Source organism: Polypterus senegalus, chromosome 2 (assembly GCF_016835505.1).
Source record: "Polypterus senegalus isolate Bchr_013 chromosome 2, ASM1683550v1, whole genome shotgun sequence".
Lineage (NCBI taxonomy): Eukaryota > Metazoa > Chordata > Cladistia > Polypteriformes > Polypteridae > Polypterus > Polypterus senegalus.
In genome coordinates, this window is record NC_053155.1 from 135,903,542 (window position 1) to 135,918,780 (window position 15,239).

General features: G+C 39.7%; 2 protein-coding genes across 3 annotated transcripts in view; both read left to right on the forward strand.

Annotated features, from left to right (window-relative positions):
• Nucleotides 1–6,938, forward strand: part of LOC120523403 (von Willebrand factor A domain-containing protein 3B-like) — a 221,403-nt gene extending 214,465 nt beyond the window's left edge. The window contains exons 34-36 of the mRNA XM_039744685.1: nucleotides 1,291–1,456; nucleotides 2,307–2,547; nucleotides 6,277–6,938. Coding sequence (XP_039600619.1) covers nucleotides 1,291–1,456; nucleotides 2,307–2,547; nucleotides 6,277–6,454 — 585 coding nt within the window. The 3' untranslated portion in view covers nucleotides 6,455–6,938. The remainder of the gene's footprint in view (nucleotides 1–1,290; nucleotides 1,457–2,306; nucleotides 2,548–6,276) is intronic.
• Nucleotides 6,939–7,902: 964 nt separating this feature from the next.
• cnga3a (cyclic nucleotide gated channel subunit alpha 3a) overlaps nucleotides 7,903–15,239 on the forward strand; it is a 106,770-nt gene continuing 99,433 nt past the window's right edge. For both annotated transcript variants that reach the window (XM_039744687.1, XM_039744686.1), the window contains exon 1: nucleotides 7,903–8,143. The gene's annotated coding sequence lies outside the window, so the exon portion shown is untranslated. The remainder of the gene's footprint in view (nucleotides 8,144–15,239) is intronic.

Below are 15,239 nucleotides of genomic sequence, written 5' to 3' on the forward strand. Positions count from 1 at the left end.
CCTGGCGGTGACCACAGGTCCCTACATGGCCGGGCTTTCAAGCCCCCTACCCGAGGCCTCCTGCATAACCAGGACGGACGCCCCCTCTCGGTCTGGAGGAGGCATAAGCCCTCGAGCCCGGCCGGGGACCACAATACTCGCGTATAAGTCGGGTCTTGAAACCCGAAAAATTGATCATAAAAATCAGACCCCAACTTATACATCCATTCAAAAATGTGACACTTCATTTTTTTTTTACATCTTCTTGCCTCCTCCAATCTCGCATCAGTTTCTTAGACACAGCGAATTTTGTTGCAGCAGCACAGTTACCAATTTCTCTCAGCACTTTTAAAACCAGCTTCATATTTTCTTCTGACCGAACGGTCCATCGTAGATACGGGATGCTCTTACGATAAAGGTGTATGGGGGTGTGAGATACAAAAAACACAAATCAGTACAAACATTGCTTTGCATAGTTTGGGTATTACCGTGTGGTCACGTAGGCACAATAGAGAGAGAGAGAGGTTAGGAGCACGCACTAATACAGTGCATTGCTACATTAGCATATCATAATCCCATCATACCAATAGCGTGAATTTTCCGCATTCGACTTATACGGCCGACATTGTAAAATACCAGAAATTATATGGTAAAATCAAGTCCCAACTTATCCACGAGTATATATGGTATACATCTTTTTGGTAGGCCCTTGCCCCCATGCACTAGTAATTTGGACTCAGTTGGTTTGAAATTGGATAGATGGATCGATAATTCTTGTTTTAAAAGCTATGATATGTGTTGAGTTCTATTAAAAGTTTTATTGCAGTCTGCTGTTGTTTTATTTTCACTCCAGCCACTGTAAAAAAGCTCACACTGTTCCATTCGATTCGAGCTAGTGTGGTGCTGAGGTGTCGCCCATTACATTGGCCTAACCGGAAATCCTGAGGTGGTACGTCATGTGGTGTGTGCAGCAAACAGGGCTGTATCAGTGCATGCTCCCAACTTTAACCTTAACTGATTAAATATGCAGTATGCCTGGCACAGTGGTGTGGTGGTTAGCACTACTGCCGAACTCCACAGTCCTCAACTTGGATCCCAGCTCTAAGTAGTGCCCATGTGGGGTCTACCGGTTTCCCCCCTTATATACATGGCTTTTCTTCAGGATGCTTTAGATGTCATCTCAAAGATGTGCATGTTAGGCTAACTGGAAACTCTTTATTAGTCTAGAGTCCATATGTGTGAACGTGGCCTGGCCTGCACTAGACTGGCAAATGCACTTTGTTTTCACTTTTTTCTCCTGTCTAAACCTAGGTGAGATATTATGATGGAGCTGAAGCGTTGGTCCCTAGAGAAAAGCTCTTTTTAATTTCACAAGAGAAGTTTGAAGTGGATGTTGCCTATCTTTTGAAATGTGAGGAAAAATGGGTTGGCCAACCAGTCATTGCAAGAAATGATGAAACTGGAACTTACCATCCCGGTACAGTATTCTTTTTTCAATACAAAGCTTATCTGAATAAAATTTATATGGGTACAAATTGAAAGGGTTGGGTGAGAGATTGGAAAAGGTATTTAGAATACTGTTAATGAGATTTATAAGAAGCCATGAACAATCCAAGGAAACTCGTTATTTAGTTTAGTGTGGAATGTGAAGTTGTTAGCCCCTTTAGTTATAATGTGTAAGAAGTCACAGGAAGCTGAAATCATAGGCACCTTTTAGAGCACTGAAGGGGTAAAGGGGCCTGCACATACTGCATGTCGGCCTTAAAGAAGAATGCTAATATTCAGAAAAAGGCTACTGCAGAAATACTAACAAAGGTTTAAGATAGTATCATGGGTGTCAAGAGGACCCTTCTGTCTTAGTGCATATGCCATCCTCCTTTATGTGTCTGTTGGGATTAGGAATACATTTGCATCTGGGACACTTATCACAGTTTAGGGTGACCTGTATAAATATATTACTCCTGACAAGTTCCTCCTTGAGCTGGGGAAGGAGAACCAATGGGTTCCCGGCAGGAGCAAATGATAGCTTGAGGCTTGAAGATGAGAGCACCATGATCATAAAAGAAAAGCACAATCTAAGTGAGTATAGATGTCAGAGGAAATGTGTGCTGGTGGGCCATCCTGGCACGGTTCCTGCTTTGCGCTCAGTGGTACCAGGATAGGTCCCCACTCTGTACAATCCAGCACTGGAAGAAGTAGATTTAAATAATGAATTCATGACTAAATTGATCATGTTGTTAGTCTAAGGACACAAAAACGTACTGTGTGTACTAGCGAAAATATGACTCGGCATAAAGACTATTGACTTGTTCTCTTTCAAATTGCAGCCACGGTGCTTGAGCGAGTTGGGGATGGAAAGAGTTACCTGATTAGCTGGCCAGATGGCAGAACTGCCATTCAGAACATATCTTTCATCTTTGGAAGATTTTCTCGCATTCAAAATCTGACCATAGGGGACTTTGTGCTGTCCCTTGCACATCCATCTACTTTGACATTTCTGCCAGGAGTCATCCAGGGAACAAATGAAATTGATGCAAAACTTATTGTTGATTTCTGTAATGGAAAGAGGTATGGTGTTATGTTCTACATTTCTTTATTTATATTTTTTAGCACTAAAGACCTTAATAATATAGCTTTGTTACCTACCCATTTAAGGGACACATGAAAAAAATATATTTGTATGTATTATACATACTGTATATGTATTTTTTAAAGCTAACTGTTTTGAATCGGTAGTTATTTTAAAAATACATACAGACATCTTAACATTCAACCATAGCAGTAACTTAGCTAGTGCATTGAAAAACAGAAGAAGAAGAAACTTACTCATTACAAAAATTGAGAAAGATGGACAAAAATACAGTGCCAAGCTCTTGTTTTTGGAGAAAACAAAAAAGGTAATTTAACAGCAATTGAATTTTTAAAGCTCTGATTTTACCTGAATTGTTGAAGCAGTTAAGTGAACCCCACAGAGAACCAAAACAAATTTTAAAATTGCACATGGAACTGCCCACAAAGCAGAACAAACATGGTGTAAAATGTCTACAAAAAAATTCACATCAGCATTCTGTTTGGACCTTTCCAGAAATAGAGCTTCTGTTGTGAGACCGGGATGTTTGTGTAAGGAGGAAAAATTGTAGTCCTGGAGTTGGCGTATTAAAACCTGACTACGCTTTTCATCTTCAATCTTCAATACCTTACTTATTTGTGTTTAGTTGATTACTTAGTGGTTAGCATGGCTCCCTAATAACACCCATGAGTAATTCATTCTTCTCCCAAATGCCAAAGACAGTCAAGTTAGGATAACTGGTGATTCCAGACTGGCTCTTTATGGGTGTGGGGGTGTGCAGGAGTGCCTCTGGTCATGGAGCAGTGCTCCTGCCATGGTTGGTTCTTGCTTTGTGTCTGATGCTGCCAACATAGGTGCCATCACTCTCATGGCCAGAGATTGGATTAAATGGGTATGTTATTGTAATGTATTGTTTTTATAGTCAGTCAGTCATTGCCCAACCCACTATATCCTAACACAGGGTCACGGGGGTCTGCTGGAGCCAATCCCAGCCAACACAGGGCGCAAGGCAGGAACAAACTCAGGGCAGGGTGCCAGCCCACCACAGGGTACGCACACGCCAAGCACACACTAGGGACAATTTAGGATCGCCAATGCACCTAACCTGCATGTCTTTGGACTGTGGGAGGAAACCCACGCAGACACGGGGAGAACATGCAAACTTCACGCAGGGAGGACCAAGGAAATGAACCCGGGCCTCCTAACTGCGAGGCAGCAGCACTACCCACTGCTCCACCGTGCTTCCCTGTTTTCATAATAAAGTATTATTATTATTAGTAGTAGTAGTAATGATAATAATATAGTATTATTAAATAATATTATTACCACTATAGTAGTATAGTAGTAGTATAATAATAACTTTTTTCATGTTTGTACTTTTTCTAATGTTTGAATGTTATGAATAACATTCTTACCGTCTACAGGTCTAATTTCACTGCACAACAATTTTTTGAAACGTTTTTGCTGATTGTGTCAGGTACCTACTGGGTATGCACAAATATAATTTTGGTTTTACTGCATCATGTAGGAACTCTGAGACATAGACATTTATATGTTTACTGACAATAACATATTTAGTCACGTTTATGTTTCGCATAAGCTATTAAATTCATCAGAATTAAAAGTGTTTTGCTTTTGATTTTCTTTTGTATTCAATGTCTGGTGCATTACATTGCAGTGTCCAACAGTAGTCAGCAAGCATTGACGGATTCCAGTTGCCCTGGTATCGTTTCTCCATTGTAGCAATGTCCCGGTGAAACCTTTCACCGTGTTCGTCGCTAACAGCACCGAGATTTGTGGGGAAGAAGTCCAAGTGTGAGTGGAGGAAATGAATCTTGAGTGACATGTTGCAATTCATTGTCTTGTATGCTTTGAGAAGTTTGTCTACCTGTTAAATGTAGTTTGGGGCTCTGTAATTGCCCAGAAAATTAACAACAGCATCTTTGAAAGTTTTCCAGGCAATTTTTTCCGGCCCAACTAACAGATCTTCAAACTGCTTGTCACTCATAACATGTCTGATCTGGGAGCCAACAAAAATGCCCTCTTTGATCTTGGCGTCAGTTATTCTTGGGAACATCTGTCTTAAATAACGAAAATCTTTGCCTTCCTTGTTTAGTGCTTTCACGAAATTCTTCATGAGTCCCAGTTTTATGTGAAGAGGAGGCAAAAATATCTTTACCGGGTCGACAAGCGATTCATGTGGCACATTTTTCTGTCCTGGAACTAACTTTTTATGGAGTGGCTAGTTCTGTTGAGAATAGTGCGACTCTTTGGCATGGCTGTCCCATTCACAGATGAAACAACAGTACTTTGTATAGCTTAACGGCAGTCCTAGTAACAGAACAACAACTTTAAGATCTCCACAGATATTCCAGTTGTACCTGCTATACTGGATGTGCTTCAGCAACAGTTCCATATTCTCATACGTTTCTTTCATGTGTGCTGCATAGCCAACAGGTACTGAAGGATAAACGTTGCCATTGTGCAACTTTCAGGTTTAACATTGACGAATCAATGAAGAGACACCACTCTTCTGGGTTGTGATCACAACCCAAGTCTGAGAACAATCCTTCAATGTCACAACAGAAACAGAGACTGTCGACTCTGAAAAAAATGTCGTTATATTATGATGTTGGCCTCGAAAAAACAGACATTTTCGTTCCTGGTGACAGCAAACACCACCTCCTGCAGCCTCGAACCCAGCAACTCGGCTTTTGCTTTTGACAGATCCAAATCTCTGACCAAATCGTTCAATTTGGACTGTGTTATCAGATGTGGATCACCTGATGAGCACGGTTCAAAATCCAGGTCAATGTCACTGTCAGTATCCTGCATTGCAGTTTCTTCATCTGGTTTGTCTAAGGTCCAGTCCTCTGGTGGTTTCAGAATTGGAAGACTACCGTCATGTGGCATGGGTCTCAGACACATTAGTCAAACAGAAGTAACAGTCCATCACATGGTCTTTCTGTTCTCGCCATATCATCGGAACAGCAAACAGCATCATGTTTCGAGTTCCTCTGAGCCAGGCTCTCAGACTGACAGCACATGTCGCACAGCAAATGTGAAGCACACATTCCTTGTCTTGATCACTTTTGCAGCCGAAATACAGATGATAAGCTTTCTTCACAAGAGCAGTCATCCAACGTCTCTGAGGCACAAGTGTATATTCACCACAGATATAGCAGAATGTATCGCGGCTGTTATGACATTGACGAGACATATCGCCCGACACCAAAACATCTATAGCATCAGGCTTACTTACTGTTATATTGCTACAGATACTCTACTATACTGATACAATACACACACACTGACTATCTATGTAAACCAAATGAGCAGGATCGGTGTATGCAAGCCACCTTTATAATATGGTGAGACAGCGTCAAGCTCGTTCAGACCAGCTTCCAGCCTGTCCTGATTCCATGCCTGGACATACCCAGGCTGCACAAACTGTTGTTGATAAGTCACTTACGGGAGCAAAAATGTTTAGATACAAATATAAGAAAAAATCATGACAAAACTGAAATGGTACGTGATGGGTAAATTTTGATGTGATATTTGTGATTAGCACCCAAAACAGAAACACCCAACAGTGTTCAAGTAGCAAAAACTTTGTTGTGCAGTGTTTTGCTTCTTTAAATGAAAATATTTACTGATAAGTTGATTCTTGACAGATGATAAAAACAACTCCATTTTTCATTATACTTAATAATATGTTGTTTGCACAGAAGTCAGTATGTGGAACCTCATCTCTGCTTTTGGCTCTCTGAGGACCAGTTTCACTCGGCTGAACAAGTCTACCTGGAAAAAAGTTGGGGAAATCAACTGAACGAAAGTGAATTACAGTCTGAAGACAGTGGATCTGTGACAGATTGCTCATCATTTACCAGGGCCTCAAGCCCTTAATTATTTAAGAATATGCTGGTATACTAAAACATGAACTAAATGCACACTTGTTGCTTAGGAAAGAAAAATTAAATTGTGGCTTTCTTTTAGTTCAGACTCTGGAAACAATCACCTGTGATGCATTGTAGTTAACAAAATAGTAAACAAATACCATGAATGATGAAAAATTGTGATACTGTTTACCAAAATTATGAGATTTTTAAATAAATTTTGTAATATTAGTAAAGAAATATTGTCTAGATATTGGTTAATATTACTTTATGGTTAGTTTAGATGTACTCAACTTCATTTACTATAAATCACCCATAAGCTGTTTCTCTAGTTTTAATGTACTGTATATAATAATGATTTTTTAAAGCACACTTACAAATGTTTTAGACTGTTTATCTTTAGCTTAGCCTACATTCTGACCAGGGAAAATTCTCGCTAGTATTTCTATTTGTAACTGCCATAATCGTAATATATTTTTATTTAAAAAAAAAAATCTGCCATCTTGCCTAAATTTATATGAAATCAAAGCATTATATAGCATGTTTGTCAAAGTCTCTGAAGCCCTGTACATTGTATAGCATGATAAAGGCACAGGAATCGTAGTTTACTTTGAAGAAAGCAGAACTAAGTAAAAGGACAACACCTGGAATGATATTCTTTGTAATGCTGTCAATCTGTAATTAATAACAATCAAGCAAATACATATTTTATGAAAATTATTTTACAATAAAATATCTGCAAACTTCAAAATTGACTCACTGAGCTTTATTTTTTCCCAGTCACCACATGCCTTAATATGCTTGCTTATTACGTTAGTAGATGCCTTGATCACGATTCATTAGCCTTCTTTCTCATTGAAATGTATTCTTTGTCATTATGAAAAAGTTGACTGGATTAGGTGAATCTGAAAATGGATGGGAAATTCCTCCTATGTGTGTATATATTAGGTGTATTATGCAATCATGCTAAAGTTACTAGAATGATCAAACTATGGCGACCATGGTTTTCAAAGACTGTTAATTTAAAGTATTGTGACACTAGAGCTATTGAGGAAGAAGTATTCAAGTGGACAGGCAATATGAAGATGTACTGTGCATTGTGTCAAGTAATACAAGACAATAAATATTAGGATAAAATAGCAATATTAAAAACAATTATTCTGCATTTACACAAAATATGTGCAGTTACGCTAAACCGCTGCACTTGAAAAATCAATAACTGTCGAACTACTTTTCTCGGACTGGCTTGATTGACAGCTACACTGCATATGCTGCTGGGCTCCCGCTTGCTGCTGTCCAAGTGGCGGTGCAGGTGGATGTTTGGAGGATAAGGAGCGTGACGCGCGCGCGCGCGCGTGTGTGTATGTGAGTGAGAGAGAGAGAGAGAGAGAGAGAGAGAGAGAGAGAGGGAGGGTGAGCGCGCACTCGATGACGGGAAGCTCCAGCGCATCTGCGGTGCTTTGAGCGAGACATCCCAGTGCGTGGAAGTCTAGAAAGTCCCGAAACTCTTCCAAGAAGATTGAGATTCTCATATTAAACTTGATGGTGGACAATAAAGGATGTTTATTGTGTCCGCTGGATTGGAATACACTTTTTTCTTCTTGTATAATGGGATTATATAGGCTACTGAACTAAACAGGAGTAATGGATACATTATACTCTGTAAGAGGCTTTAAAGTCGACTGTCATCTCTAACAAGGTATGCCCGGCGTCATATTTACAAATACTGTCTTAAATGTACTTGGTGTAGTGTGCGTTGTGTCCTTTTCGGGCTGTGTAAAGTGCTGTTAAAGTTGGAGTAAAATATTTATAGTTCTGGCTTTTTATTTTTCCATTCATGTTTGACTAAAATGCAACACAAAGTCTTTGAGAAGTTCTCAGAATCGTCACAAAGCCCACGCCAAGTAGTTTTGATGTACGACAAGTCGTTCAAAGCCAAGCCGCTATTTGTGACCTGACGCCTGTGAAAATGGGACGTTCATATTTTAGACTGTTCAGCTCCAAAATAGCATAGGGTGGGATATTTTGATTCGAGTAAAAGTACCTAACAAGATAGCGGAAGATCTTCTTTACTTCGATTGAGCCGGGTTTATGATTAGGCATTAAGACTAATTCTAAATACAGACTACACGTGTCTCAGCAGCACTGCTGTCAAAGGACTCGACTGTAAGTGGTCAACATGGGCTTGTCTCAATCGGATAGATAGATAGATAGATAGATAGATAGATAGATATGAAAGACACTATAAGATAGATAGATAAACAGTATAAAATAGATAGATAGAGTCAAGGAAGGCATCAAGCCACCCTGGAACACGCGCCCGCCCATCACAGGACCCACTCCCTTGAAGTTGGCCTGTTTAGGTAACACGCACGTGCCTGAGATGTGTGTGTGCGTTTTTATTTTGGGGGATAAGCACCGACTCGCAGCAACTAAAATGGATAGGCTGGTTAGATGATGAATGGAGGAGCAGATGGAGCATACCATTAAAGTCATCCACCCGTCAATTATCTGAACCCACTCGTGTTAAAATTGCACATACCTATCCTAGAGACCTACTGTATCACGCGTCCATTTAATTCCAGTGGGAGATGGCATTCCGTCCGGTGTTGGTTACTGCCTTGAACCTGATGCTGTTGGCATATGATCCCACAATCCGAGACCCATAATGTGATTAACCCGGTCGTTTATTTGTAATGTATATATTTTAGCTTTTTAAATTGACCTTGATAAATAAATACACCTACCTAAGACAGCGTGTGTGTTCACATATTCTAACATTTGGATTATTTCCATATTTTATTTTCATAAACTTATTACTTCCACGCAACTCATTTGTTTTTAATTTTATGAATATATAGTATGAAGTAATATTTACTTTAAACTATTAAACCCCAGCTGCAATCCATCCTCTTTTAAAAACAAATAGGTTTTAGTTCTATCTAAACGTCTCCTTAGTAAGCGCTTGCTAATATTTTCGAACGACAGGATATAAAGTAAATAAAATTCAATAAAATATGTAAAGGCGTATCATCAGAGGTATAAATCGATGGATCTATAAAACAGATTAATGTAAATATTAAGTGTCCTCTCCATTTCGCTTTAATTGAAATTGAATCTTTTTTATTTTATTTTTTTTGCAAAAACCAGGGCGTGCTAAAGATTAAAATGCACACATTTTGGCAAAGGTTGTTAACATTCAACGCGTTTTAGCTTTTGACGTTTTCTTCGCCAGTTTTATTAGGGTGGGATTGCAGGGAACTGGCGCAGTCAATCCTGGGCTGGACGCAGGACAGACTCGCTCACAAATACTAGTTGGTCAATAGCGTGTTTCTGGTTGGCCCCAAATGAAAGTCACGAAAAAAAAATTACCTACATAAATAGTTACATAAATTCATAAAAATGAGTAGGGAGGGAAGCTGTCTGTGAAGTGGCCTCGGCCCTTTCGATTGATTAATTAATGACTTATTAAAAACAATGAGATGAAACGAGTATCTGAATAAATAAATGATTTAAGTAATGTTTTTATTAATGTGGAAAAGTTAGCCGCAGAGTTCACGAGCTGGCGTCTAAATTGTGAAATCACTTTCAAAGTGTCGTTTCTGTGATGACAGAAAGGGTTTCCACAAAGTGGGAAACACAGGCACTTTCTTGGCGGAGAAAAGCCGCTCGTTTCCACGGTCAGCTCTGTGACAGACAAGCCAGTCAGCGCGGCGGGCTCAAGAAGTGGTCTGTATAACTCAGTTCTCGAGGAAGATACACAAGTTAGTTTTGATCCGTAACTCTTAACCTACATTTACACTAAAAGCAGCTTTCACACCTGTCCGATAAACAGTTTCGATAAACTTTTTTGTTAAGAGTCCCAGGATGGCTCCATCTCCATTTTTTACTTTAACAATAAAACTCATTTTAGATATCTGTTGTGCACGGGGAAAAGAACATCATGAGTGAAATAAGCATACGTACAACGCCGTGCCTGTCGTTTTAAATGCTTCTTCAACCTGGAGTGAAAGCAGGTCAGAAAAGAACGCATTCGTGAAGCATTTTAAATAATATGTTTTTCATTTAAGGCATGAGATTGTCCTGGTTACGGGGCGGGTAACCATGGTAAACTGCCTCCATCTGAAAGGCGGTGGGAATTCAGAAATCCTACGACCGGCGCCGTTCCCTTTCCTTGATGCCCGCTGTCTTCTCCTGGGAGTTGCGCTTCAGCGATGGAAGTATAATTTCTAATTAGAGCCTCGACAATTATGAAAATGAGCTAAAGCTAAGATGCAGACCCTGACTATTACGCTGAACCTTTGATTGATGCGTTTTGTGTCACCATTGGTAAAAGTGTTTTCAAAACCGAGGACGCACTCAGCTGACCGGACCCTTGTAGTGGTCACTTCTAACTAAACTTGTCGTCTGTCTCAAATACCAGCTGGTGGCCACACACGGTGCCTTACAGATAAGTGAAAAAATAAACTATCCCGAAATTTTGAAAACAATGTTAATCTTTCACAGCGCTCAAATCCAGAAACGTTTGAAACTGGTATACCCTTTAAAATAACTTCTCCTTTGCGAGTTTGTTTTCATTACCTTGTAAACATTAATGCTTACACTAGTGAAAGGGAATTCTTGTAAACAAGAGCCCACATCACTAAGGAAGTTCATCTAAACACACTTCGGCCAAATCCATCGCCCGTTTCTATGCCGTTGAGTCGAATCACATGGTCACGAAATATAAGACAGCGACATCGGGCACAATACAAACCGCATTTTAGAGCGCCAGGGCGGAGCTTTGGCAGTGCCCGCCTACTGAAGAAAGTATAAAGTTGGAGCCTGCTCTGTCTTTTACTTGGTCCTATCGGATTTGTAAAAACTTGCCGCAGAATGACATCTGTGTAATACCACTGTAGTGCACACTCGCACGTTAACAACAGCCAGTCGACCTAATGTGTTTAAAGAAAACCAAGAGGCACAGTTGAAGCCAGGATATTGCTAACCAATGTGCCATCACAGACAAGAGCGGCGTTTGGGGGTGGCAAGTGGGGCGACCGCCTCAGGCCCTGTACCTAAGGGGGCCCTACTTTCCGCGTTTCAACGTTCGAGCAGATTTGTCAAGTTATATTCTCCAGTTATATTTTGCTCAAGTCCACGTGTTATCTTGCAAAAATTTAGCTGAATATTGTAATGAGAAAATTCTGTGTATGTTAACATAATTTTTATTAAATTTGCAGGCAAGATTATACAGTCCACACATACCAGTAACAGCGTTTGACGTAACCGGCCCCTCGTGGGGTTGTTCAGGCCTAGGCCCTGCACACCCCTAAGGCTGCCTCTGATCCCAGAGAACTGCTATTATAAAAATTTGCTCACAACTTTTAATCGAACGTATGTTATTGTTGTTCCTCTCAGCACATTCTTTTGCAATTCTTTTGTTAGTGGCCAACTCTAAACATACAGTGATCTAAATATTTCTTTGACTCAGCCATTAATCAACCCAGTGCTGTAATACTACTGTATAATGATGATTGCTGCCAGTTTTGTTTTAGTATCCCACATCGTATTCGCCTCTTGTCTTTGTTATTCTAGCCCAGAACATCAACAAGATTTCTATCAATCTCTTTTTGCTTGTCTTGCCCCACATTATTATAAAATCTTGGGTGTTATACTATTAAACTGGTACAGAATCATAACACTTTGGCACCTGTCTTGTGGTAGAATGTAGACTGAAGATCTCTGTCTACCCTGCTAGGTTACACACTTAAAAATAAAGGTGCCAAGCCGTTCGGTGAGCCAATTTGGGTTACCAAAAGAGTCATCCACATGAAGGTTCCATAAAGAATCTATGTATGTAGATCTATAACAGACTCCATAAATAATCATGGTAACAGATCTGTAAAATATCAGTGCTTGATAATTGCACACAAAGTCTTGCAAGTCGGGCTTTGGACTTCATACCCTGAGGTTGTCTGTTCATATCCCCCGACTGACATTGTGTGACTATGAACAAGTCACTTTACCTGCCTGTACCTCATTTGGAAAAACAAAAGAAATAAAGCTGCTTGTGTCTCAAATGTAAGTCACCTTGGATAAAAGCATCAGCTAAATAAGTCAATGTAAACATACAATCTCACAGGCAACATCCTAGTTTTCTTGATCTGTCAGCATCCTGCTGCATAGCCTACTAGACATTATTTTGTCCACATATTAGGGAACTTTTAAGACCAAAGAACCAATTTCAAGTGCAAGGAACCCTTCACAGAATAAAATTGTTGTTGTCAAAGTATGGAACTATGAGGGACCACACTAGCAACTAAGCAGTTCCTTATTCTGGTGACGGACTCATCATTAACTCTATATTTTCTTGTGGTGAAGCTTAACAGAATATTACGTGTCAGATCCTGCACAGCGGCAGTAAGAATGTACAGCCTCTCCATGGACTCATTATCTTCACAGGCAAGAGCAAACTGCGTCATTTTTGTCAAATCAGCCATCATTTGTTTTGAGTCATTCAGTCCTTTCATTATTGTCCATCCATTCGTTTTCTAAACATGTATTTTCTATTGCACACATCAAAATCTCTAGGGTTAAATGAATGCTTAAAGTGTGTATATATGAAGATTTTTTTCATACACATACTTATTACAGTGACGAAGTGGGCCGGAGGCTATCCCAGCTGCACTGAGTGCAAGGCAGGAATAAATCATAGGTAGGTCCATTATAAGACACATCGGGCCATTGAACCTCACCAAGCAAAGAGTACTGAGGCTGTCCTAGGACCTTTTATGTTTACTGATTCTTATAGTTCTTATCATTGAATCTTATAAAATCGTATAATTCTCACAGCTCAGTTGAGCAATTGTGGTTAATCCCATGGTCATTTAATTTAATTTTAAATATGAACTGAGCAAGTATAAATTACTTATCACCAAGGGATAAATGCTCTGAATAACTGAACTTGAATGTTATGAATAAAAAGCCTTAATATGTGACAATACTACATAAACTCCAAGCTGTATGAGGAAGAATCAAAAAGTAAAGACAATTCACCCTTTAAAACCAGGAACTGTGAGCAGATAAACATAACAGTCATATCACTTCTCCACATCATCTCCCACCCTCGTATCATTCCACTTACGTCTTCATTCCTTAGGAGAAGGAGCTTCTTGGCTGCTCCCCAATCTGAGTCTAAACCGCTTCATTAACCTCATCATGAGATTTGAACCTGCAACCGTGCAGAGCCTCTATCTAAGTGGACCAAAGATGTGATCATCGCATGGATGGAGTTCAGGGCTGTAAGGGGAATATGGAAGACATTCAAACCATAGCTGCTGAATTGCCTACATCGTTGTGGGCGCTACATGGGGATGTAAATGATCATGAAGCAGCAAGACTGCTTTTGTCAGCACTCCTCTTGTTTTGCAGGTTTCCCTTTCAGGCATCACTCCCTCTGCCCATTGAACTCTCACTATGGTGCCTTATTCAATAATAGTGCAATCTCGCAGGGGAACATCCATGTTCTTTTGACTTTGGCTTCAATTAGTCTAACGTTATTGTTCGAACTACCCATAAGCCATTACAAATGTGTTGTATTATGTCAGCTTCTATCCATAGCAGCTACTGCATAACTTTTAATTATCCCCTATGTTTTGACTTACCCTCGCATTTTATTTTCAACTAGGCTGACCCGTCTTTTAAGGCAACCGACTTTTAAGTTGACCACTTCTTAAGGCAATTCAGTATGTAGATCAATTTGATATTTTATACAAACTCATTAATTTGGTTATATTGCATTTGAGCGGTATTACTTTAATACTCGTAGTTTCTGTTATTTTTGTGATGAAATTTAAACTTTTTTTCTATATTGAGGTCGCCCTTTTGAACCCCCCTAGTATTTACTACGCGGTGAGGCATTTGTACTCCATCAACATTAATTATTTCCAGAGACATAATTTTGTCTATTTTTCCAGCTCATCGCACACAAAAGCAAGGGAATGATGGGAGCACCAGAACTCTGCTCACATCATGTCGCTTCGCACCGCAAGCTGCAAGTAGTAAGTCTGTGATAAGCAGAATACCGCTACGCTTTCCACGCACGGGACGGAAGGACAATCCCAACCGCTTTTATATAGTAAGAAAGAAGAAGAAGATATCGCACAGTCTGGAGTAGAAAATCATCTTTTACCTGGAAAAACGAAACTACAAATCCCATCGTGCATTGCAAAATGGACAGAGTGTGTGTGAAACTCCGCGCCTGCGTAGCACTCACGGGACGGAAGGACAATCTCGACCGCTTTTATATAGAAGGATGATGGATGATTCCCCAGTAATCTGAACTGAAACACATTGTTAGTTTCTACACAAGTATCCTGTATAGAGAACTGGTTACACTTGGGCAGAGATTACATCCATTTGTGATACCAGGGAACCAGCATGGTTGCAACCTACAAAACAACAGACAAACTAGTGTGCACAGTTCACATGCCTCCTGCATACATCTTATAAAGATCTGCCTGTTTGAGGAACTGTAATTAATTGTTTTTTCATTAACTGTTTTTATGCTGCTTCATACAATGCTTTTGAAATTTGAAAAATTGCTTTCTTTTCTTCCCATTTGCTTACATTGATATAATCTTTTGTCCTTTACGATTTTCACTTTACTTTGCTTTGTCACAAGTTATCCAAATATTATTTTTATACATACTAAATACTCCAATACTTTTAGGGGTTAATTTCTAGTTTATAATACCAACCTCACCTTAGTTTCAATGTGTGCAAAGCCTTCTGTGGTTGAAAAAAATCAGAAA